This window comes from Crocodylus porosus, unplaced genomic scaffold, assembly GCF_001723895.1.
Source record: "Crocodylus porosus isolate Cpor-Errol unplaced genomic scaffold, CroPor_comp1, whole genome shotgun sequence".
NCBI classification, from domain to species: domain Eukaryota; kingdom Metazoa; phylum Chordata; order Crocodylia; family Crocodylidae; genus Crocodylus; species Crocodylus porosus.
The window spans coordinates 20,694,547-20,717,635 of NW_017728917.1; the positions used below are offsets into that span (position 1 = coordinate 20,694,547).

Below are 23,089 nucleotides of genomic sequence, written 5' to 3' on the forward strand. Positions count from 1 at the left end.
CACTGATGATACCAAAATTTGGGGTGAGGTGAGCACGCTAGTAGGGAGGGAAAGACTGCAGCAAGACCTGGATAGGTTTCAGGGGTGGGCTAACAAAAACAGGATGCGTTTCAATACTGACAAGTGCAAGGTGCTGCACTTGGCAAGTAGTAACCAGCAGCACACTTACAAAATGGGAAACTCCCTTGAGAGCATGGAGGAAGAAAGGGATCTTGGAGTCATTATTGACGCCAAGATGAACATGGGCCGACAACACGAGGTCACGGTTGGCAAGGCTAACCGGACCTTATCATGCATCCACAGGTGCATCTCAAGCAGGGCCAAGGAGGTGATCCTCCCCCTCTATGTGACGCTGGTCAGGCCACAGCTGGAGTGCTGTGTCCAGTTCTGTGCGCCCCACTTCAGGAGGGATGTGGACAACATTGAGAGGGTCCAGAGGAGAGCCACCCACATGATCTGGGGACAACAGGGCAGACCTACAATGAGAGACTGTGGGACCTGAACCTGTTCAGCCTTCACAAGAGAAGGCTGAGGGGTGACCTGGTGACAGTCTATAAACTCACTAGGGGGGACCAGAAGGGTTTGGGAGAGGCCTTGTTTCCGCTAGCACCCCTTGGCATAACAAGGAATAACGGCCACAAGTTGTTGGAGAGTAGGTTTAGATTAGATTAGACATCCGTAAGAACTACTTCACTGTCAGGGCAGCTAGGATCTGGAACCAACTTCCAAGGGAAGTGGTACTGGCTCCTATCCTGGGGGGTCTTTAAGAAGACACTTGATGCCTACCTGGCTGGAGTCATTTGAGCCCTGTTTTTGACCTGCCCAGGCAGGGGGTCGGACTTGAAGATCTACAAGGTCCCTTCTGACCCTACTTCTATGATTCTATGATTTATGCATATGTATTTTCAGGATACAGCTTTTACATAATAATATTTGCAAAGTTTCAAATAAAGAATTAAGTTTCTGATTTGACTTTTGTTCTTACAGTCTTAATTTAACATATTACCTGTTTTTTGTTGTCTTTCTCTTTTCACAGATGAATAGTGAACAAAAAAAGCGAAGAGTGAGTTAAATCATTTGGTGTTTTACTTTTCTTAAGACAGCTACTGCATGTTTTTTATACAGAAATAAAACAGAAATTATGTATATGAGAAATTAGTAGCTAATAAATTAGGTCAACTTTTACCGTTTACCTTGTGGGATAGGTGAATCAAGAAGTGAAACAGGAGTTATCATTTCCATGTCTAGCAGAAGGAAAGTACTGCATGTCATATCTTTTGTATAAGATCTGATCCAAATTACACTTAAACTAATGGCAGGATTCCTATTATTGGTTTTTGGACTGAAGCTATGAATCACATTCTAGCTTCTTGGAGAGGTGCAGGGGGAAATGTTTAGGAAGCAGGGAGGGTTGTGCATCTGATTTTAAGAAGAAAACTGTATGTGTGCAGAAGTGCAAATCCAGGAGGATGGTATGCCTTGTCTCTGGAATACGAATTTATCTTGAAGAGTCGTTCTCCCCTAATGTCCAAATTGATGTCCCAACATATGCCCTAATTAGCCAAAGGGAGAAGGTCACACCCACTTCATCAAAGTGTTTATACCTTTTGCTGTTGGGTAGGCTAACTTAAAATGTTTCAGATTTGAAGGAAATTTTTAATATTTAAGAATTTTAAAAAGTCAGCCCTTTCTCTGGGTTTTAATAAACCTGTTACCCAGAAGCAGTATCTTCTACTAGGATTCTGCAGCTTTAATATTAGTTTTAGAAGAGTTTGTCAGTTTGATCATCAGTCATAATAATGTGCTCCATAAGTGTTAGCAGAAACTGAGGGGGGGTAAAAAGAACACAGTACATGGATAGTACATGGATACACCATCTCTGAATAAGAAGAGGCATGAAAATGATTTTGCGTCTTAGAAAAGCCTTCATTATATTACTTTAAAAGATTGATAATACTATGATGGAATATAGGAGTGACACACAAAAGGAGTTTGTTATTCAGTTTAATGTAAACATTCAAAAACAAGTTATTAGATTGATAATAATATTGTCCTTTCAGATCAACTATCTCTTCATGAAGGAGTGTGTGGCCAGTAACCCAGTAGTTCCTATTCAACAGCAGTGGCTTATGTCCATGCTCAAATGGGTTCCTGAGTCCCTCAGAGAAGGCAAGGACAGAAAGTTACTGGTTGAAGAGCTTTTTGGTGAGGTAAAAAGGGATTTTGAAATGAGCATGAAGAGATGTGTAGGTAAGTGCTACAAATTACATAATCTTAATACTTGAAGTATGATTATATAAATGTTATCCTCTATTCAAAATTCTCTTGCCTAAAAAGATCATTTTCCTGGGTCATAGTTTCAGTCATATTACATGATCTTTGGGGAGATCCATTTGTTCCACACTTTTTCCTGTTCCCAAAAGCTTATAAAATAAATATATTGTAATAGACAATAAGGCAAATTATTAGAGAGAAAGGCACACCATCAGGCACAGACTCATAGCCTTACATTTGAAATCTGATCCTTAAGAATTTATTTTGTAATTATTACACAATCACCTCTACATACAGTATGCAAACAGAAATCATAACAAAAATACTTTTTGTAATAAAATTAAAATATGTTATAGCAGTGACTCCTAGTGTATGTTTTTGTTTTTTTCTGGTTCTAAGATGGCAATCCCTCCTCCCAAATACAGCATTTCCAGGGGCAAGGCGGGGGACTTCCAGTGCCAAAAGACAGGGGGTAGAGCGCAGGACTTCTAGTCCCAAGATGGTGACCAGGAGGCAGGGCTACCCATGCGGCCCTCAAAAGCTCACCAAACCTCGTTAAGTGGTCCTCCACCCAAAATAATTGCCCCCCTCCCCAGTATACACCTACCAAAAAGATAGTTTCTGTCCGAGAAAGCTTACAAACTAAGTATATTATAGCAGGCAACAGAGAGCAGAGAGAAAGGTAACAGTGAAACAATTAGCATTGGTATAATGAGCAATGACAGTGTAATAGCTGCCTAATTATGATAAATGACTTTATATAGATAGCATAACACACGACAGCTTTATGAGAGATTTGTAGAATAGTAAAGTATTTTTGCTGATGCTTATTAGGAGCATTCTTACACGTAAGGGGAAAGATTAAAGCAGTTGCTGGTAATAAAACCTAATATCCCTGGAAAAGAGGTAAGAAATAATGATTCTATACCATTGGTAGTCAACTGGGGGTATGTGTACTCCTAGGAGTAATTAAAAGGGTCATAGTGGGTATGCAGAACTCTGTGTGTATGTGCCCAGCCTCACTGCAGCACACAGGCGGCCAGGAGTGCAACCTGGCCATGTAGAGAGCAGCTGTGTCCAGCTAGTAAGTTTGCTGTGGGGGAAGGGAGTAGGGCTGGGGCAGGAGTGGGACATGGGACTGAGCCACGTGGGGTGGGGGGTGGCAGCTCCTACCACTACACACACCCCAGGAAGGCATGGGGGGCATGTGCCTCTGGATTTGTGCGCGGGGGGAGCCCTGGGCTAAGCTGTGCTTGGGCTGGGCAGTGACGGTGGTGCTGGAGGGTGGGTTGGGGGTGTTCTACGGTGAATTCTGGAGTGGCTGCAGCCCCTCCCCCCATAGACCTACTCTTGTAGTCCCCCACCATGAGGCAGGGACTTGGGCTGGAGCAGGTGCTGCCCAGCCGGGGCACAGCATGAGACAGAACCATGAGTGGCTTGTCCAGGGGTCATGGGCAGTGGCTGCTCCTGTAGATGCATGCAACCTGGGAGGGCTTGGGGTCGCGTGCCCCAGATCTGCTTGTGGGGCATGGAGGACTGCGGGTCACTGTGGGCTGGGGCAGAGCTGAGCTGGGTGGCACTGGGAGGCAGGTTGGGGAATTCTGAAGTGGCTGCAGCCACTCCCACAGCCCCCTCCCAGCACCACCGTGACTTGCCCGAAGCGCAGCCCAGCCCCTCCCGGAAACAGCCCAGAGCAGCCAGAAATTCTATATCTTCTTAAACTGAGTTAAACTAGCTTGAGAAAAAGCTATAGCAAAGACACACTCCTTGCATGCTCTGACCACCCCTATATGTGTCCCATGCCTTGCAGATGTGGTTTGTACTTCTATGTTGGGGGTCTCAGCCCCCATGGACTTTTCTCCTCAGTTTTTCTCTAGCTAAGCCTACCAGCCTAAACCCACCAGATAGGGCTCGACTCCGAGGCTCTAGCTCCTTAACACTATCCAGGCCCATGGCCCTCCTTTTGTACTCACTACAGTACCAGGTCTTCTGGCCCCCTTTCACACTGCGCCCCTGGGCACTGAGTTGTTGGGTCCTCTGTCTCCTCAGGCTTCCTATAGCTCGGGCTACTAGCCTAGATCCACCCACTAGGACCCGGCTTCAAAGTCCTATCTTCCTGGAGTCAGTTCTGGGCCCCTGACCCTGTACAGCTGCACCTGGTAGTGCACTGGGCTCTTTGGCCCTTTATGACTGCACCCTATGGTGCTCACCTCACCTCACCTCAACCAAAAACCACCAGAGTAGCAATTAAATGAAAACAGTAAGTGCTTGGGCTATAACCAAAATGAAGTCAAGGAAGGCAGTTGGCCAGGTCACATCTTCCACAGCTCCGTGCTTCTCCTTCCCACCACTTGCTGTGCTTCTTCTTGTGGGGCTGCCACAGCTTCTCTGGGAGTCATCAGGAGTCCACCCACTCTGCAGCTGAGCCTCCTCCCGCGACTGAGCCCAGAGTTTTTATAGTTCTGACTTGCCTCCTTCCGGTCACATGACCACAGCAGGGCTCAACTTTTAACCCCTACCCTGCTAGCAGGCTGTGCCCAGAAAGTTCTGGTCTTAAAGGGGCCAACCTACTATCTGGTAACAGGGTTAGGGTTCCCTATTACAGGGTCCTACTTTAATCTTGATCTGATAATTCACAAACACAGAGAAGTAGTTAGCTGTGTTAGTTTAAAATCAGGCAGAAGCAAGGTAGAGGTGCATCTTTACAGGATAACTGAAGCTGTTATTCTGTTATAACTGAGCTAACTGATGACAGAACAACTGAATCCAGCTAACTGATCATGCATTCAAAAACAACAAACTGCCTCGTCTTTGCTGGGACTTCACCTTGAGTTAGTCAACTCAAGCATGCCATTTTTTCCTGTCAAGATAAATGTAAAGAACCTTAAATATGTGCTCCCAAAGATCACTGGTGAGGCAGTTTAAAAAATTTAAGTCACTGCTTGGGCTGAAAACTAATATCAAATAAAATGGCTCATTCCCCATTTGTTTCTCCTTTATCCAAAATCAGGAAATGAATAAAACTCATACTTAAGTAATCAAACGTTTAAATACATTTATTAAAAGCATATTAATAGCAAGGATACTATGAATGTTGGCAACTTTTTCCATAAAAATATCACCCAACGTATTTTTCAATATTAGCCACTTGTTAAACACCTACCTTAAACATTTTGCAGTTTTCAGAATGTTAGTATGAAAAAAAATTAATATTAGTAAAACATTTAGGTGGAAGAATATAATTTTAAAATTCTATTTAAAAAACTTATTTAAAGTGTTAGACACATGTCTATGAAAAAATAGTTAAGTCTCAGTTTTGAGTTCCTCACTTTATAATTTGAAAAAGAAAAGGGAAAAAGGTATTTGTCAGCTAGAACATATCTATGTACTACAATGGGTTTTTATATGATTAATTAACAGAAGAAAGTAGAAGAAAATGATTCTTAAAATTTTTCTATTATTGTGGGACTAAGATAAGGGGTCAGATTCATTCATAGGAGGCACTGTATAAACCAGAGGCAGGCAAAATAGAGCCTGCAGACCAGATCCTGTCCTCCAGGCGCTTCTATCTGGCCTGCAGTGCCAACTAAGTAATTGTACCCTGCCCAGCCCTTCTACTTGCAGCAGTGGAAATGAGGTGCCCATGTGTACACACACTCCTTGCTAACATACCCTATTGTGCCTCGCTCCCACTCTTGTGGGTGGGAGGGCCAGGCCCAGCCAGCGCACAGCTTCCGGGCTAGGCTGCTGCCACTGCTGCAGCTGCAGTTGGACCTGTGCAGCTTCCCCAGAATCCCGCTTGCTCTGGGCAGCAGGTAGGGAAGCAGTGTGGGTGGGGGCTTTAGGGGAGGTGCAGCTGGGTAGGAGCACAGAGCATGCAGCTGGGGCTGGCAGCAGTCCTTAGTTTGCACCCAAGGGGTTGACGGCAGTGTGGAGCTCAGGTTGGCAGGGTGTGGGTGTGAGGGAATTTGGGGGGAGTTGTGGGGACACCCCTTCCCACAGTCCTCCATGGTGCACAGCCCTGGTAGGCAGCGGCAGCAGCAGTAAGATGGGGCACTCATGACACTTGTGCACAGTGCAGGGGCTGGTTCCCAGTGGTGCAGAGTTCTGGCCAGTGCTGCACATTGTGGCAAGGGGCACAGCCCCTGCTGAGTCACTTCCCCATGGAGTCCCGGGACCTGAGGTAGGGGGCAGGGAAGACATTCGGCTCCAACATGTGGGGCTTTCATAGATTCATAGATGCTGGGGTCAGAAGGGAACTCAGTAGATCATTGAGTCAGACCCCCTGCCCTGGGCAGGAAAGGGTGCTGGAGATGACCCCAGCCAGATGCCTATCCAGGCTTCTCTTAAAAACTCCCAAGGCCTTCTCTTAACAACCCCCAAGATAGCAGAGAGCACCAACTCCCTTGCAAGCCCATTCCAAATTCTGGCCACCCTTACTTTCTTCCCATGGTGTGCGAGTGCAGGGGACTGCACATGTGTGGTAGGGAGTGCCACTGATAGAGGTGGCCTAGCAGGGGCTGCGCCTCTCACCGCAATGTGCAGTGCTGGGCACAGCTACGCATCACTGGGCACAAGTGCCTATGCCGGGCACAAGCACCCCGAGCATCCCCACCTGCTGCTGTTGCTGCTGGCCATGGGAGGAGTGTGTGTGTGGGGGTCCTCACACCCCCTCCACCCTCTCTCACTGCACAAACCCACACCTTGCCCCCCCAACCTCTCACATATACACCTCCTCAACATACCCCATTTCTCTGACATACACACAACCACACCCTTTCATAACCCCTCTTACACACACATCCTCACACCCTCCATACATCATCCCCCCACACCCCACCATACACACACATCCACATTTAAAGATTTGATCAGTTTAGTTCAATCTCCACCATATTATTCTTGGTGTTTGATAAAGAATGACAGAGCAAAGACCAGCCATTTTTCTTTTCTTCAAATGGAAGGTGTTTTCATTTCCTTTTAATGTTTCTCTTCTTATTAATGCCTTCTAGTGCAAAGTGTTCTTATAAAACCTAATGTAAAAGGACTTGAAGATGAAAAGGAGGAACCTTTACCTGTATCGCCACTGTAAGTAAATTAAGTTTGTAAATAGTCTAGTGCTCAATCAAGGTACCAGTGCATGTATTCAACTCTAACTGAAATAGATGCGTGAGAGGAACAGGCTTCTAATATTCTTTCTGGGATTTAGCAATAACAGCTAGCTTGTTTTTATAGGTAGCTTATTATATTATTTAGTGCTTTACAGATTTTCACTATGGGTGCATCTACACATGCACTTAATGTGACGCAATAAACCCTGGCGTAGTTTGAGCAGGGGTGCAGCGTCTATATGTGCGCCCAGGACAGCAGCAATTTTGAGTCAGGATGGAGCAGGCCTCCAGCTGGCTAGGTTAACAAGGTGTAATGTACACCCCCAGTCATTGTCTACATGTGCATCTTGGCATAGTAAAGTACCCTACCATAAGATAGTACTGTCCCTGACAAGATGAACAATGCATGCCCCCAGAGGCTGGGGGGGCACGGTGATTGCCCGCAGGGGTATGGGGGCAGTGAGTATGGAGCTGCCACAGGCAGTCGTGGTGGTGTTGGTGGCAGGAGCAGGCTGAGCAGGGAGCTCCCACAGGCAACCACAGTGGTGTCACTGGTGGGGGGTGGCAAGCACCAACCAGCAGTCGGCAACCACCCTCAGATGCTGCTGGCAGCATCAGCAGTGGCCAGCAGCAATTGATGACTGCTCACAGACACTGTTGGTGGTCTCAGTGGTGAGAGGGGAGGTGAGTGGGGACCTCTCCCGGGGGGTGCACGTGCACCCCCTGTACGTCACCAATTCCTGACAATACTACCTTAAAGTGGAGTTAATTAGTTTACTGTACTGTAATAGAAGCACACATGTACACTGTGACACTTTAATGCTCAGCTAATGAATCTACTCAGCAATAAAGTGCACTTGTAGATGCACCCTGTGCCCAGATCCAGAAATCCAGGTATGTGCAGAAACTGCCCCTGTTGCATGTTAAACTGTGTGTAGCATTGCTAATTTAAAGCTCCAGAGCAAAATGTGTTACTTGGATTTCCTGGTAGCAAAAAACACCCAAGAAAAAAGCGGCATAAAGTATTTCAAAGTGGTGTGCGCTGGGATAAATGTGGAGATGGGGAAGCAGGCACCTCGGACTGCAAGCTCCCCATCTGTGCTCTGTGGAGTCCCTGCACTGAGGCACCTTGCACCCCAGCCAGCTGCTCCCTGGCTAGCTGGGGCACAGTGTGCCTCGGGACAGAGGAGCAGGCAGCCCTGGGTTGGCTACTCCCTTGACTCTCTCTGCCTCATCGTGGGCTCTCCACTGGAGCTCCTGCTCTGAGGCAGGTGGAGCCCATATGTTGAGGTACACTGTGCCCCAGCCAGTCCGGAGCAGCTGGCTGGGGCTCAGCATGCCTCAAGACAGAGAAATAGTCAGCCCAAGGTTGCATGCTCCCGGGTCTCATGCCACACTGTGCCCCAGTCAGCTGGGAGGTAGCTGGCTGGGGCACAGGGTGCCTCGGTGCAGGAGCTCTACAGTGTGCGGAGATGGAGCAGGTAGCCCAGGGCTGCCTGCTCCCCTGTTTCCACATGCTGTTCCCTGGCTAGCAGGGCTGCGAGAAGCTTCAGTCCCTGATTTCATTTGTTAGAGATTCAGCCTGATTCGGTGGCCAAATCTCCGAATGCGAATCAAATCAGAAGACTCTTTAATGTCTCCAAATCAAATCGGAATCGTCTGAATTGATTTGGATAGATTTGGAAAGATTCGATGATTCAGATATAGACACAGCTTTAAATGTTTTTTCTCCATACCACCTAGTGCCAGGCAGACACCACGATGCTGGGGCAGATGGAGCATCCCACAGGAGCGCGGGGACTCCCCAGCATGCTCGGCAGCAGACCCGGAAGTGGACCACAAACCTTTCTGGTCCGCTTCCAGGTTTGCCGCCGAGCACGTGCCCCCCCCCCCCCCCCCCTTTGTGGGATGCTCCATCTACCCCAGCATCGCAGCATTCATGAGCCATGCCTGGTACCTCGACTTAAGTAGAAAAAACATTTAAAGCTGTGTCTGTGGCTGAATTGATGATTCTCTGGGGTTGTGGGGGCTTCCCAGGGCTGCAGCAGCAGCAATTCTCCCGCACAGAGCCTGGCCAGCAGCTACAGCACAACTCTGGGTGGTCTGACTGCTTTTGAGCATTGTGCACTGCCCATGTGTGCACTGCTCTGCTTTTTTTTCCATGGGTTTTTTTGATCCCTGAATATCCATTGGTCAAAAAAACCCTTTGTGCTTCTCCCTTGAAGACGGTGGCAGTGTTTCCATGGATATCAGTTCAGGGTCAAGTTCTGTTTCAGAATGTGATGAATATCACTTCTGGTTGACATAATACCAAATTAGGGTATATAGTCTGAAGCAAGTGTGTCACTTGTGAATTAACCAGTAACTGTATATGCTCTCTAAATAGAAACTGATATTTCATAGTTGATAACATCTGATGAAGTTATAGTGGATAGTGGGAAACCTTCAGTAAAAGCAATTGATTTGAAATAGTTTCAAAGGTACTGGAGTGTGTTATCTGATGAAGACTCAGCAAATATATGCTTAACTTTCTGTTACCCTGTGCTAGGGAGATGTACGTAACACACCTGTCTGATTAAATATATGTTAAATAAGAGAGCTGTTTTTTTATTCACACGTTTTAGAGTGGATATCTTACTGAGCTAAAATTAAATGAGATTGTATTTAATATTTGTTGTCTTTATTCTCTGCACTTTGTTTAGAGGCCTGGATTTTTCTAGACCATGGCATGAAAGTTTTATACAAGCAAAAAATCAAATAATTTCAAACTTACACATTCTTCACCCTACCCTGAAAATTTTACTGGATATTGGTTACACAACGTTTTCCAAAATACTTGTAGTGGATTTGTCAAGTTTCAGGTAAAATTTCCTGTTGAATTCACTTTCTAAATATTGTGTATATGATAGGGGTGCACTGATATATCAGTTGGCTACCAGATTGGCACCATTATCAGCTATTGGGTTTTTTTGGTCATTGTAGCTGATAATTATGGCCTCATGCCCGGAGCACCCTGGTGAGTGTAGTTCAGTCCCTGCACCCTGCCACTGGCCTGAGCCCACAGGAGACTACAGGTCCCAGCAAGAAGTGGGAGAGGGAGCAGGTGCCAGGGCGCCATGCTCAGCAACAAAGGGACCATTACCAGCTCCTGCTGCCTGTGCCATGGCAATGCTGTGCATGCAGCAGGGGCCTGAGCACTGGGGCTGTCACAGCGATGTTGAGCTGTGCATGAGTGAGGTAAGGAACCACGCAAGGGGCACCAGGCACCTTTGCAAAAGTAGTTTCTCCCCAGCAGCTGTAGGAGCTTGACTGTGTGGTGCCTGCTGGTGCTGAGGCAGCGGTGTGCACTGGGGATCCAAATACTCCCAGCATTGCTGTCTACGCAAGGGTCTGCCCCACTCTTCCAGGACAGCAGCACAGGCTGTGTGGGGAACAGGGCTACAGGTAGGAGCCATGGGTGAAGGAACAACATGCATGGGAATGAGACAGTTACCACCTTCCTCATCAAGGGCCAGAGCAGGCAGGAAGTGGGTGTGTGTTATAAATGCAAAACAAACAAAGATGCTTTGTACTATTACTAAATATCGGTTATTGGATTGGCATTGGCTAATATGGTTGGTTAATCATCAGCTATCGGTATCAGCCAAGAAAATCATTATTGATGCACCCCAATATATTCTTTTGTAGTCAATAAATAATGTATGCAGTATGAAATTGTTTTTTTTAACTTGTTATATAATGAGTGGTTTAATGTACGCTGGGCATGTCTACACAAGACATTTACTGCACAGTTGACTAATCAACTGCACAGTAAACATCTCAGCATCTACTCATGTGCCCCTACTAGGGCGCACAAAACTAATAAACTCTGTAGCAGGTTAGGACTTGTAAATACAAAGTAACCTGCTGTAGAGTGTCTTTGTGTACAGTAGCACGCATGTAGATGCTGCCCCGGCTGACTGGAGCACAGGGTGCCGCAGTGCAGGTGTAGCTGTCAGGAAGCCCCTGTGCTGAAGCACCCGTATGCTTCAGCCAGCCACTTTGCAGCATGTGGAGCCGTGTTGAAATAGCCCTTGGCTGGCTGCTCCAATGGGGCTCTATATGCTACGGAGTGGCTGGCTGGGGAACAAAGGTTCAAACGGTGCAGCTGGGAGCAAAAAACTGCAGAGCAATAAACTATGGAGTTTATTCATGTGCGTTAATTGCACGTGTAGACATATCCACTGTTGCTTCTTTTAGTCCTGTAATCTGGAAACCTCATATTGAGGTTTCATATAATTTTCCTGCTTTGTGCTAGGGATATATAATTTATCTGCCATTACATTATTTCCCATTAATTTTCTTACAGCCAGTCAGGTAACTCAAAGGGAAAATTTTCATTAACTTTAGTGGGACCAAGATTTGGCAGGTTATGTCCTAGTTTTCTTACCCAAAGAAACTGCTATAGGATTTTCTTGCAAGACAAATAGTTTTGGGAAATCCCACGGTAATCCTGAGAATGTCCTCATTTTTCATTTTTACCTTTTCTCTCCATTTTGTTTTCCTCTCCAGGTGTTTTTATTTTTCCTCTCTTTGATGTTGACAAGTCCAGTTTTATTCTCTTTCACCTTTTTACTGGTCATGTCACTTCCAAATCTACTTGCCTGAAAAGAAAGTATAGAGTCTACAGTTTGAAAGCTACAATAAGATACTGGATCCACACCATTATTTATTTGGTTTTAGATCATAGAATTTCAGTTTTCAAATCAGTCCTTCCTTTTATCTAGGTTGAAAGGTCCAGTTGAATGTGAATCACTGAAGAATGATGTATCTTTAAGCTGCTCAAAAACAGAAGAGCAGTTACTGAGCACATGGTATCCAAGAGTTATCAATCTCTTCACCAGAAAGGAAGCACTAAAGGGTGTCAAGTCAGACAAAGCTGACTCTTTTTATAATTGTGTGGCTACACTTATGTCTAATCAGGTGAAAATATTTTCTAATAATACTACCTTTTGTTGATTTTTGAGCATTTAAATAAAAGACTAAGATATTTTTCAACCTTTTTTTTTTTTAATATGAACAATAATTTTGGACAGTAAGCCTAAGTACAGACAGTCAAAAAGTCCAGGGCTGAATTGATCCAATCTTCGCAGGTCGATCCAAGCTGTGTAGATTGAATCAATAAGCAAGTGAACGGACATTCACTTTTGATTCTGGAAATGTAGCCATGTGCCTGCAGTGGCTCAGGCCAGAAACTGGGGGGTGCTAGAGCACACTTCCTTGCTTGGCTGGAGCAGACAGCTTGGACCCATGCTAGCCTGCCTACCCTGCAACGATTGGGGGAGATGCAGGGGAAGTGCAAAGCAACCTGGGGTATTGGGGTTAACTTGAATCTGAAGGAGATCTGGGACAGAAGTTCAGTAAACTGATTTAGCCTAAATCAGTTTTATCTGATACCTTATCCATATAGATTTATCTTAAACTGGTTTCAGCCACTTTGAAAGCAGTTTATATGCACTGAGCTTCTGTTGTGTTACAGATTTGAACCAATTTCTGAACACGTATACTGGTTTATGTGGCATTTCTGTCCCTAGCTTAAAAAATGTCATAGAGAGATCACCTTAACTTGAAATCTAACATGTTTAAAAACGTGAGCTCCAGTTTAGGTATAGGTACTACAATTACTTTTCTTAGTAATAAAAAAAGTCCTCTATTACCCTCCTGCTGTGTTTTTAAAACTCATACACAGATATAAGGAAGGGAAATTGACTATTGGCCCAATCTTACAAATATGAGGGGAAGGGGCTTGGAGGGGGGGCAGATCAAGGCCCCCACATTGAAGGAGGGAGTGGGGCAGAGACAGGGGCAAGGGCTGGGGTGAATGGGGCCCTCGCCAGGCTGGGAGATGGGATGCTCATAGCTCCGGTGCCTCATCCAGGGGTTCTCACTACTGCATGCAACCTGGGGGAGGCCCAGGAGGAACATGCCCCTGCCCCCCGGATCTGTGCATGAGGCAGAGGTGGGTTGCCCCTGGGCTCTGTGCCCTGCTGTCACTGCCTCTGAAGCTGCACAGTGCCATATGCATCCCACAGCTGGGCGGGCAGGGGACATGGCGCAGCCCAGTGGTGGCAGGCACATGGCGTTGCATGGTTCCGGAGGCAGTGACAGCAAGACACAGAGCCCAGCATGCAGCAGCAGCCCACCTCCATCCCACACATCGATCCGGCAGCCCATCTCTATCCTGTGCACAGATTTGGGGGGGCAAGTGCCCCCCTGGGGTGCGCACAGCAGTGGGAGCTCCCCCATACTCGTGGACAAGCCACCCAGGCTCCAAGCCCCTTGGGCTCCAACCCTCCCGTGACCCACCCCGGCCCTCAGGCCCTTGCCCATACCTCTGCCTCACTTGCTCCCTCACAGTAGGGGCCTTAATCTGCCCCCCCGCTTACCTATCTCTTCCCCTATAGACTTGCCTGCTGCGGGGGGTACATGTGCACATGCATATACTTTCGCCCCCTCATATATTTTTCTCCCTCCATATATGGGGAGAGAGAAGAAAGGCAGCAGAGGCTGGGGATGAAGGACAGGGTGGGGAGCAGAGGCAGAGGAGGAAGGGGGAGCCCAAGGCTATGGGGGAACAGAAATGGCAGGGTGGCAGGCACAAGCAAGAGGCAAGCTGTTTACCTCCCTATACCACCTGCCACTCCACTGCCTGCCACCTTCTGCATAGGGGAAGGGGGATGAATTTAAGACAACCTTTCAATAATTATATTCTATACATGGAAAATTATAATGAATGTATACATTTTCCATGTATAAAATATCATTATTAGGGGGGTTAGCTTAAATTCAGGATCATCTTAGATTTGAGTAAATATGGTAATGTAGGCTGTGCATCAGGCTCAAATTTTTTAAATCAAATGGAAATTCTGATTAACTGTACAAAAGTGGAAGAGAAATGTGATTTTGTGTTCTCCTGTAACAACATCAACATATGGTATTATCTAGCTGAAAGAGCTGTTGAGAAGAACTGTTGAAGCTTATGTGAAGCTCTTTGATCCTGAAGACAAAAGAAGCCTACTGCTATTTAAAATGGAATTGACTTTTGATGATGAGAAAATGGAGTTTTATCCAAGCTTTGGAGATCTGGAAGACACCATTCTGTTTACAGTGACTCGGATAGGACAGACTCTTCAGGTGCTGTTTAACTGTATTTACCTCTTAAATTTGCAAGTGCAATGTTATGTGAACATATTAATAATTTAGGATCAGATCCTTCCCTGGCCAGCCTGTTAATGGGAAGGAGAGATGTAGCCTAATGCATCAAGGATTTTCTGCTACAAGGATTCTGTGACCCAGACCATGATGCCTTTGGACAGCCAGATTGCTTAGCTCTGTTGTGTCTTTCCAAGCTCCTTTTTGCAGGAATATCTTGCTTATCTGCCATTCAATGCTTAGTATATGCTTTGGCAACTGCCAGTTCAAAGGAGGGAAACTGAACATTGCCTTGCCTTACAGCCTGCAACCCTCTGAGGAAAAGTGAACGACCCAGTAAATAAAGTTTGCACCAACACTCATTTGGCACAGGTGTTAGAGAGCAGTACAACCTCATTATAATGAACTCCTATGGGACCAGGGGAAAGTTAAAAGATTGTGTTTGCTTAATGGAGCTAGTCAGTTCGCTCCATTGTAATTTAAAAAAAAAAAAGTTTCTTGCTTTGGGATTATTAAAATGGGGGTTTGTTCTAAGCAGAATGTATTATAGTGAGGTTGTATTATATTTCAAGTTTGAACATGTATGTTTGTACATGAAATTTTGCTCAAGTACAGGTAGAATCCAGACAGAAAACTTATCCCAAAAAGCAACTTGTAGGTCAAAGGTGATTGTTTATTATGTTCTTTCTTGACATATTTCGAAATTCGGAAAATGCTTTTGTATGTAGGTTGGTAAATATTCTGATTTTTATTTTTCTTAACATTGGAAATTCAGGTAGTGTGCACCAAAAAAAAAATTCTATTTATTGGGGACCTTAGTAATGGACAGGGCCCTGGATTTTAGACTGTTCAAAACTCTAATTTGTTTTGGTTTCTTTGGATTCCCTCAAATTAATTTGCAGGCTAATTAACATTCTGGTGGAAGAGATCTCTGTTAACAAGTCCCTTAAATTAAGGTGCAAGGACTTACAATACTCTTGTGCTGAAACTCATTGCAAGGTCTGCAGACAAAACCAGGGGCAACCAGAAGTGCTGTTTTTGCTAAGGTTAAAGCAAAGGAAAGAAATTCTTAAAACATGAAATCACAATCCTATCATAAAGTGTTATGGTTAAGGTACCAGACTTGTACTCCAGAAATTTGTTGCAGACTTCTGGGGTGACTCTGAACAAGTCCCCAATGGCCATCCTTCTTATTTTTAAAAATACCTTATTTTGAGAATAGGCTTATGGATTTCAGTGTAGCTATTAAAAACAAAAGATAAAATTTAATACGCAAGAGGGCTAGAATATATCACTAAATTCTTTAGTTCTTCATCTGTAAACAATGATAATAGACAAAAAAAGTACCTTGCCTGTTTGAACCAGGGAGTCTGTGCATGTGTAATATTTTAGCCCTAATCTTGACTGAGGCTTTTAAGAGCTTTTCTAATACAAGAAAATAATGACTAGTTTTTTAAAACTTCATTGCAAGGATGTGCATCTAACTGTGCATATAGCTGTTCTATTGTTTGCTTTAATGAATTGATTTTGTCTTTTACTTGTATTAGCATGTTCAAACCATACATTCTTGGCTAGCAGGAGGGGCCACAGCTACAACCCTGGACACTGAACTTGCTGATCATGTAATAGCTTGGGCCTCATCTACACTGAAAAAAGCAATCCAGGACAATTTGGAAGGTCCAAAAGAATATTTTGAAAGTTATGGTAAGTGAGATGAGTGCATTTTGTGATGAAATGTATTACTTGAAATGAAGCTTATGGAAAGTTTAGCTTACTTTGTGTTAAGTTTAATGCACTTCTAATAAGATTATTGCATTATAGTTGAAAGGTATGGCTGGCTTGTAGACGGAACTGCACAAGTGCAAATAGATACCTTTGAAGCAGAGAAGCACAGTTTTGATGAATATACTATTGTAAGTTTCAATACTACATTTATACTTAGTCTTTATTTGCTATAGTTAAATAAAAAGGAAGGAAATTAGGCATACTGCCATTAGTACAAAAAATATTTTAAGTACCCAGAATCCACAACAACTTGATTCCCCCCATGCCTCCCAAATGCATGTGATAACCAGAATCCAGTATTTAATTATATTTAAAGCTTATTTTTATAATGTATTGATCTTACAGATCCAAATTTTTTAAATAATAAGTCTGCAAAGTAAAATGTGCAATGTTATTTTGAAGTTCATAGACAGATTCCTCAGTCTTGCTAAGGAAATTATGAGTTTACCCCAACTGGCTCATTTTCCTATGATGCGCTTGGACTGTGATGATTTGAAGCAGGGTTTGGCTGATAAAGCAAAAAGCTTTGCAAGCATGCTGCTGGAAAGGATAGTTGCTAATCACAGAGAGGAAAATGAAAAGTGAGTAGACCTTTTGCTTATAAAGGAAAATGATTCACATTATACTTATTTGCATACATGCATTATGTAAATATACAGCATGTCATTCCATTATTTAACCACAGTTTTGGTTAATTGAAAGTCCCCAAGGGAACTGCACTGAATGGTGTCCTCCAGACCTAAAACCGGGAACAGCACAATTGTGCAACCAAACATAGCTAGTGCTGGGGAAATTGGATGGTAAGAGTTCCCTCTTGCTATATTCGTAGTTTCTGCAGTCTAAATTGCAGTAATGCTGCCAGAATTGGACTGAGAAGAGAACTGCTTGATTCTTTTAAACTCTGCATATATAATAGATAATATGAACTGCAGGAAAGAGTTAAATAAAATTTATGATAGCACAGTAAAATTCTAAGATTCCTGTCAAGGCTAATGATGCCAGAATGTTATTTTGCCAGAATAGCAAAATTTGATTTTAATAAGATTAAATAAGTATTATGACGATAAGTATTTTAAGGGCTAATGGAAGACTAAAAATAAAAAGAGCAGCACCTAGAGTACATCCACATTCACTGTTTAATTGGAATCATAAAGTTATATCAGGGCCAATTGTACCTGTGGCAGGACACCTTTGGTGCCTGCCACTTTAAGAGCTTGCGCAAGCTGTGGAGCAGCTAGCAGGTGTGATGTGGCCTAACAAGGTGGTCGCGTGACCATGAGAGGGCTCCTGGATTGGAGGATGGGGCTGAGCAACCTCAGTATAAACCTAGGCCTGCAGAGCTGAGCAGGCAGTTGCTGCAGGGAGCCAGCGGGATTCCATCACCAGCCAGACCTACTGCTCCCAGAACATCTGGAGGTTCAGGGTAGGACTTATGGGAATGGAGGTTTCTGGTTTTGGAGAATGACCTAAAGCTACACCCGGCTGGGGGAGGATGGTTTGGTAGTCCTGCCTGTAGTGGGATAGTCCCCAGGAAAAGCCACACTGGTGCCTCCCTAGTGAAAGGTGAGTAGGGGGTTGAGGCTATATGGCACCCCAATGACCTGGTGCGTTACCCTGTAGAGGAGGCAGGCAAGGGGTCCAAGTATGTCATCAGACCTGAGACCCAAGGGGCGGAAGGCCTGAGAGCCCTGGTGATGGGGTGGTGTAGTAGGCCCAGTGAGGGGGCGGAGTACGGGCCCCAGTGAGAGGGTGTGTAACAGTGATTGATTGGACTGCATAGAGTCGGGTCCATATAGGGGGCCTAAAGGACTGTGTGTGGGCTGTGTAGAGTAAGGCCTGAAGGACTGTGCATAGTCTGGCCTAAGTAGAGAGTGAGATGTGTTAGGAGGGGCCCGAGAAGGTGGACCTGTATGGACGTGTAAGGACAAACGGCTCAGTACTACACTAAATAACCTAATTGCCCCATGCTGGGGCCAGGACCAGGCCAGTCGAAGGGCCAGAGTGCCCACCAGGAGGTATGGCTAGAGGCTAGGAGTCCTGACTGGCCTAGAGGTGAGGCAAGGGCCAGTGAGCCCAAATGTCCCAGAGGGGGCCACAGCCACAAGGGAAAAGAGTTTAGGGAGTTTTGCTGCCCAGAATGAGGGCAGAGTAGACTACCTGAGGAGGAGGGATCCAGGTGGGGTCTGAAAGCCAGGTGGGCATAGAATGAGGTCTATTGTGGGGCCAGAGCCACAAAATGATGCCATCTGCGAGGCCTGGAATATGGTATAAGAGGAGATTTGGAGCCGTGTATTATGCCCTTGGCATCAGGCAGTAAATGGGCAGTCTCTGAACTTAGGAACAACTACTAATTAAGTTGCATCAAAGATGTGGCAGGTGGGCAGACTGGCCTAGACAGGTGGGTGGGCCAAAGATTAGACTGGCTGCAAGATGGCCCCCTGTTATAGTCCCATTATTTTTAGAAAAGTAATTTGAACTGTAATTCCAAGAATCTTTAGCAGCTGACAGAATGTATATTACGGAGGTTATATCTGCACTAGAAAGCAAGCTAAACAACATTGTAAAACTTTGACATTTATTAAATAAGAATGTTTTTACAGGATATGCCAGGAATTTGAAACAATTAAAGATCATGCATTAAAAATTCCTGAGACAACAGAAGAAATGATGGAAACAATAACTTATGTAGAAAAAGCAAAAACCACAGGTATTCAAGAGCTGATTGTAAGGATCAAGGTAAATGACTGTATTCCCTTACACTTAAATCGTTCACCAAACATACAGTTCTGTAGTGTTTATTTAGGGCTGGAGTAAGAATTTTTCCTGATTAGGCCACAGGTATCAGTGGAACTGTTCTACATTGCTACTTCAGGACATTAATTAGCACAGCTCTCAGAGCATGTCTATAAAAGTGCCTGGAGCATCTGTCATGTATCAGCATCCCCATGCTGAAAATGGCGGTGGGGGCACTTTAACTAAAGATCGTCGTACCAGCTTTAGCTAAAGTGCCCCACCACCATTTTTCAGCATGGGGACACTGATGCATGTAACACTGGAGTCTGCTGGAGCGTGGTAATAACCACACTCTAGCAGACTCAATTAATCAAGTCTGCTCCAATGTGCTGTAATTACAGAGTATTGGAGCAGCCTCCCTGCATGTGTATAGGAGCTCCCAGACATGAGGCTGGCAGATCTGTTGCCAGTGACCTGTCTCTGGATCTCTGTTACATATTGGCACTTAAGCAAGCCTGTGTGCACCCTCTGTATGGACTCCTGTCCATTTTATTTTTCTACTTCCCTGTGTTCTGCAAGTCTGTGAGATGGTTTGGGCAGGATGTTCCCTTATTATAGCTCACCTTAGATGGACTAGAACTTAAGCTTTTATCACGAGCTTTTCACAAGTGGTCTTATAAGTTTTTGTAAGACCACTAAGTTTTAGAGGCTTTCCCTAACCTAGGTTACTTCAGTGACTTGGAAGGCCAAACTCAGGAAATAAATTTGAGTCTTTTTGCAAAAAAAAAAGCCTGACACCCAACCATTAAATGGTATTCACTAGCTTAATGAACACCCAAGGAAACAAATGGGTATTTCTTGATTCATGTAAATAATGCATTTTTTTTTGACAGTTGCAACTATCCCGTGACATTAGATTTTTTTTGTAAATGTCAGAGACCAGTCACTTATGCATAAGGGATTAACGAGAAGTTATTTTCATTTAGCACTAGGACTTTGACTCTGCATACATGAAAAACAGAGTAGCAAAATTACAGTCTAAATTATATGTGACATACCCAGCCATAAAATCTCAGAGGACCAAGAGATCTTTGTATCCATGTGATGCACAGAATTGTTCCAGGATAAATAGCTGTCATGAACAATTGGCAAGAAGAACTCCTCACACCAAGTTAAAGGTGATGGGAAAAGTAGATAAAAAAGTTTGCATATTCAGGGAGGCATAGACTTTGGTTTGCTTTTCTAATAGATTTCCAGTTTGTCTGAAAGACAACTGCACAGTGATATATGCAATGAAAATTTAGATATTTTTGGTCTCCTGAAGAAGTGGAGATCAAGAAGCCTAATCCCCAGCAGCTGATCATTGTGATATCTTTCCTCTGAAACTTCTAAGTGGGAATCTTCAGCATGTTCTAATTCCCTTTCAGAGCAAAGAGAGGACAATTTCATGACAATTTGTAGTCTTAAACCCAATAGTCAGTCGGAGTTTTGCTACTGTCTTCAGTGGGGCCAAGATTTTACACTTCTATCAACATGATGAAGAATGGATTTAAGTTCTGGAAAACTTCCGAGCAATTTATACTGTTCTTTTATTTTAAGTAATTTATTCTCTCCTATACCTTAGTAAATGTATGAAATATAACCTTCCATGGAATCTCTTTTACAGGAATGCCATCAGCGAATGAATTACCTTTTAGATGTTTTTATCTTTACTCCTCAAGATCTGATGCTGAATGCAACAGTCCTTCTGTGGCCTCAGACGATTAATCCAATTTTTGATGAAAATGATGATGTAAAGATATTTTCTTTGTATATTATGTATTGTAATTTGTTGTGTGTAATACAGCATTTCAACAGCTCCTTTTCATCATTGCTAACAATTGTCCAAGTCAGTCATATAAAATAACGGTAATTAAAAGGTGATCCATAGTACCAGATTTACATATCTGTATGCAAATCTATACCTACTGGTGTACTTGCAGAGAATATAATAATTATATATTTACTAAGTACTGGTAGTTTAAAAATATAGAAAATTGGCATTTGAATTTTAAACCTTTGGAAAGTCAGTTATGTTTGGTTTGTGTCCAGTACCTGATCATTCAGAGTAGTGTTAGATTATCTTAGCCATGCTGGAAATATCACAAAAAAACCCTTGCCTCTTGGATATCTCTTAATTCAGAGGAAGGTGGAATTTCACTACAGTGCACTTAGTCAATTGAATAGTACTGTACATATTAAGTAAGATTCCTTCCTTCAAGAAATCTGCCTTGAAGCATGAGAGTTGAGTAATGTCATTTTAATTTGCACAAATATAAATGTTTTTAGTGGTCAGAAGATGATCCAGATTCTAGAAGCGCATTCTTCATCCCCATGTCTGGGCAATTTATTCAGGCCCTTTTAGGAATTCAGTCATTAGTTAGCGAAAATGTATATGAAGAAGTTATTTTTGTTTCTAAATTTACTCCTAATTCTTTCACATGATGCTTTGTTCTCTAATTAAAATAATTAGGAATTCCAATTATTTGATAAAAGTTTGCTAATGAAACACATGCCAATGTTGAAATTTTCCATGTATTATTCTAGTCTATAGTAAATAGTTTACCTTATTATTTTTCTGCTTCCTCTTCACTGGGTGTTGTGTTAGTACTAAGAAGGAGGCCTAATGGTGGAAAGCAGGTCTCTGAAAATGAAAATTTACCCAGCCTGCAGGATGGTTAGGCATGCCAATGTTTATTTTATTAAACAACAAATATTTTTAGGGGAATTTCAGATATCTAGCAAATATCATTTGAATTCTGTTTCTACAAATATGCAGAGAGCTTGTGATGTCTATTTAAAACTGTTGCAGAGCACTTAGGTGCCCTGCGCCTGAGAACAGGGATGGCTCAGGAGGGGCCCCTAGTGGTGAGAAGGGGGAGGCACAGCTGCCAGTCACCAGGGCAGCACAGGTGCTGGTTGCTGGGGCAACCGGCGAAACCCCCTGACAGGAAGGGCCAGGGCTTAGCCCTTCTTAAACCCAGGCTGGAGGCTAGGGTAGCAGTTCCTCCTCTGGCAGCCAAGGAGTGAGGAGCTCAGCCAGTGCGGAGAGAAGGCCAGGGTTTGGCTGCATGAGTATCCGGAGGTTCCTGCCATGAGCTGGAGTATTTTGTGTGGTAGGGGTTCTGACTGGACGGTTTTAGCTTTATGTTATAGCCTGGGGGCTTTGTGTTTTGTGTTTACTGCTTAACCGGAGGACCGGGTGAGGCTATTAGGGGTCGGAGGAGGCCTCACAGGGACTCCCCAGTGTCATGGGGGTTCCTGGCACTGGAGAAGGTGCAGTGTTTTGCAAGGTACATTGGCCTAGCCCTGAGAGAGCGAGAGAGAGGGGGCAGAGGAGGCCCGAGAGTGCAGAGGGGTGGTGAGGAGGCCCGAGAGTGCGGAGGGGCGGCGAGGAGCCCCGAGGGCAAAAGGAGGGCCAAGACATAACAGGTCCAGAGTCAGATTACACCAGCACCATCTGCGAGGCTTGGGCTGTGGTGTAGGGGAGGAAAAGGAGCCGCAGATAGCGCCCCCTGTCATCGGGCGTGTATAAATGGGCAGCCTCCCACTAATTACAGCAGTCTATTAAGTAGATAAGATCAAGGCATGGCAGACGAGTAAGCAGGCAGTTGTCCCATTACAGGAGGGCAGAGCCATACCCAGAGAGGCTCCAGTAGTGGCACTCCTGTCAAAAAACTATCTTTGAAAGGTAAATGTAGTGTGTGCCTGGTTCCAAGATGCTCTATTTTAGGTACCTGCTTCCATGTGATACACGAACAACCAGACTATCTTTTGCATTTCCAAACCTACTACATTTTGTCAGAGTTGAAATTTGACAGCATGGAACTAAGTTTGCACAGAAGCAGTTCAACAGCTGTACAAGAGGTTTTGATATGAAAAGAAATGCAGACATCAAGCTGAGTGAAGGTGTTTTGTCTATGCAGAGTCACATTCAGTCTTTGGACTCTTTCTGT

At 44.3% G+C, this 23,089-nt stretch overlaps 1 protein-coding gene across 1 annotated transcript in view; it reads left to right on the plus strand.

Moving 5' to 3' along the window:
* DNAH12 (dynein axonemal heavy chain 12) overlaps nt 1-23,089 on the plus strand; it is a 147,941-nt gene that overhangs the window by 14,254 nt on the left and 110,598 nt on the right. Inside the window, exons 4-14 of the mRNA XM_019536893.1 lie at nt 1,037-1,063; nt 2,061-2,250; nt 7,287-7,362; nt 10,088-10,246; nt 12,152-12,347; nt 14,370-14,558; nt 16,124-16,280; nt 16,398-16,489; nt 16,764-16,942; nt 18,962-19,097; nt 20,761-20,886. Coding sequence (XP_019392438.1) covers nt 1,037-1,063; nt 2,061-2,250; nt 7,287-7,362; nt 10,088-10,246; nt 12,152-12,347; nt 14,370-14,558; nt 16,124-16,280; nt 16,398-16,489; nt 16,764-16,942; nt 18,962-19,097; nt 20,761-20,886 — 1,527 coding nt within the window. The remainder of the gene's footprint in view (nt 1-1,036; nt 1,064-2,060; nt 2,251-7,286; nt 7,363-10,087; nt 10,247-12,151; nt 12,348-14,369; nt 14,559-16,123; nt 16,281-16,397; nt 16,490-16,763; nt 16,943-18,961; nt 19,098-20,760; nt 20,887-23,089) is intronic.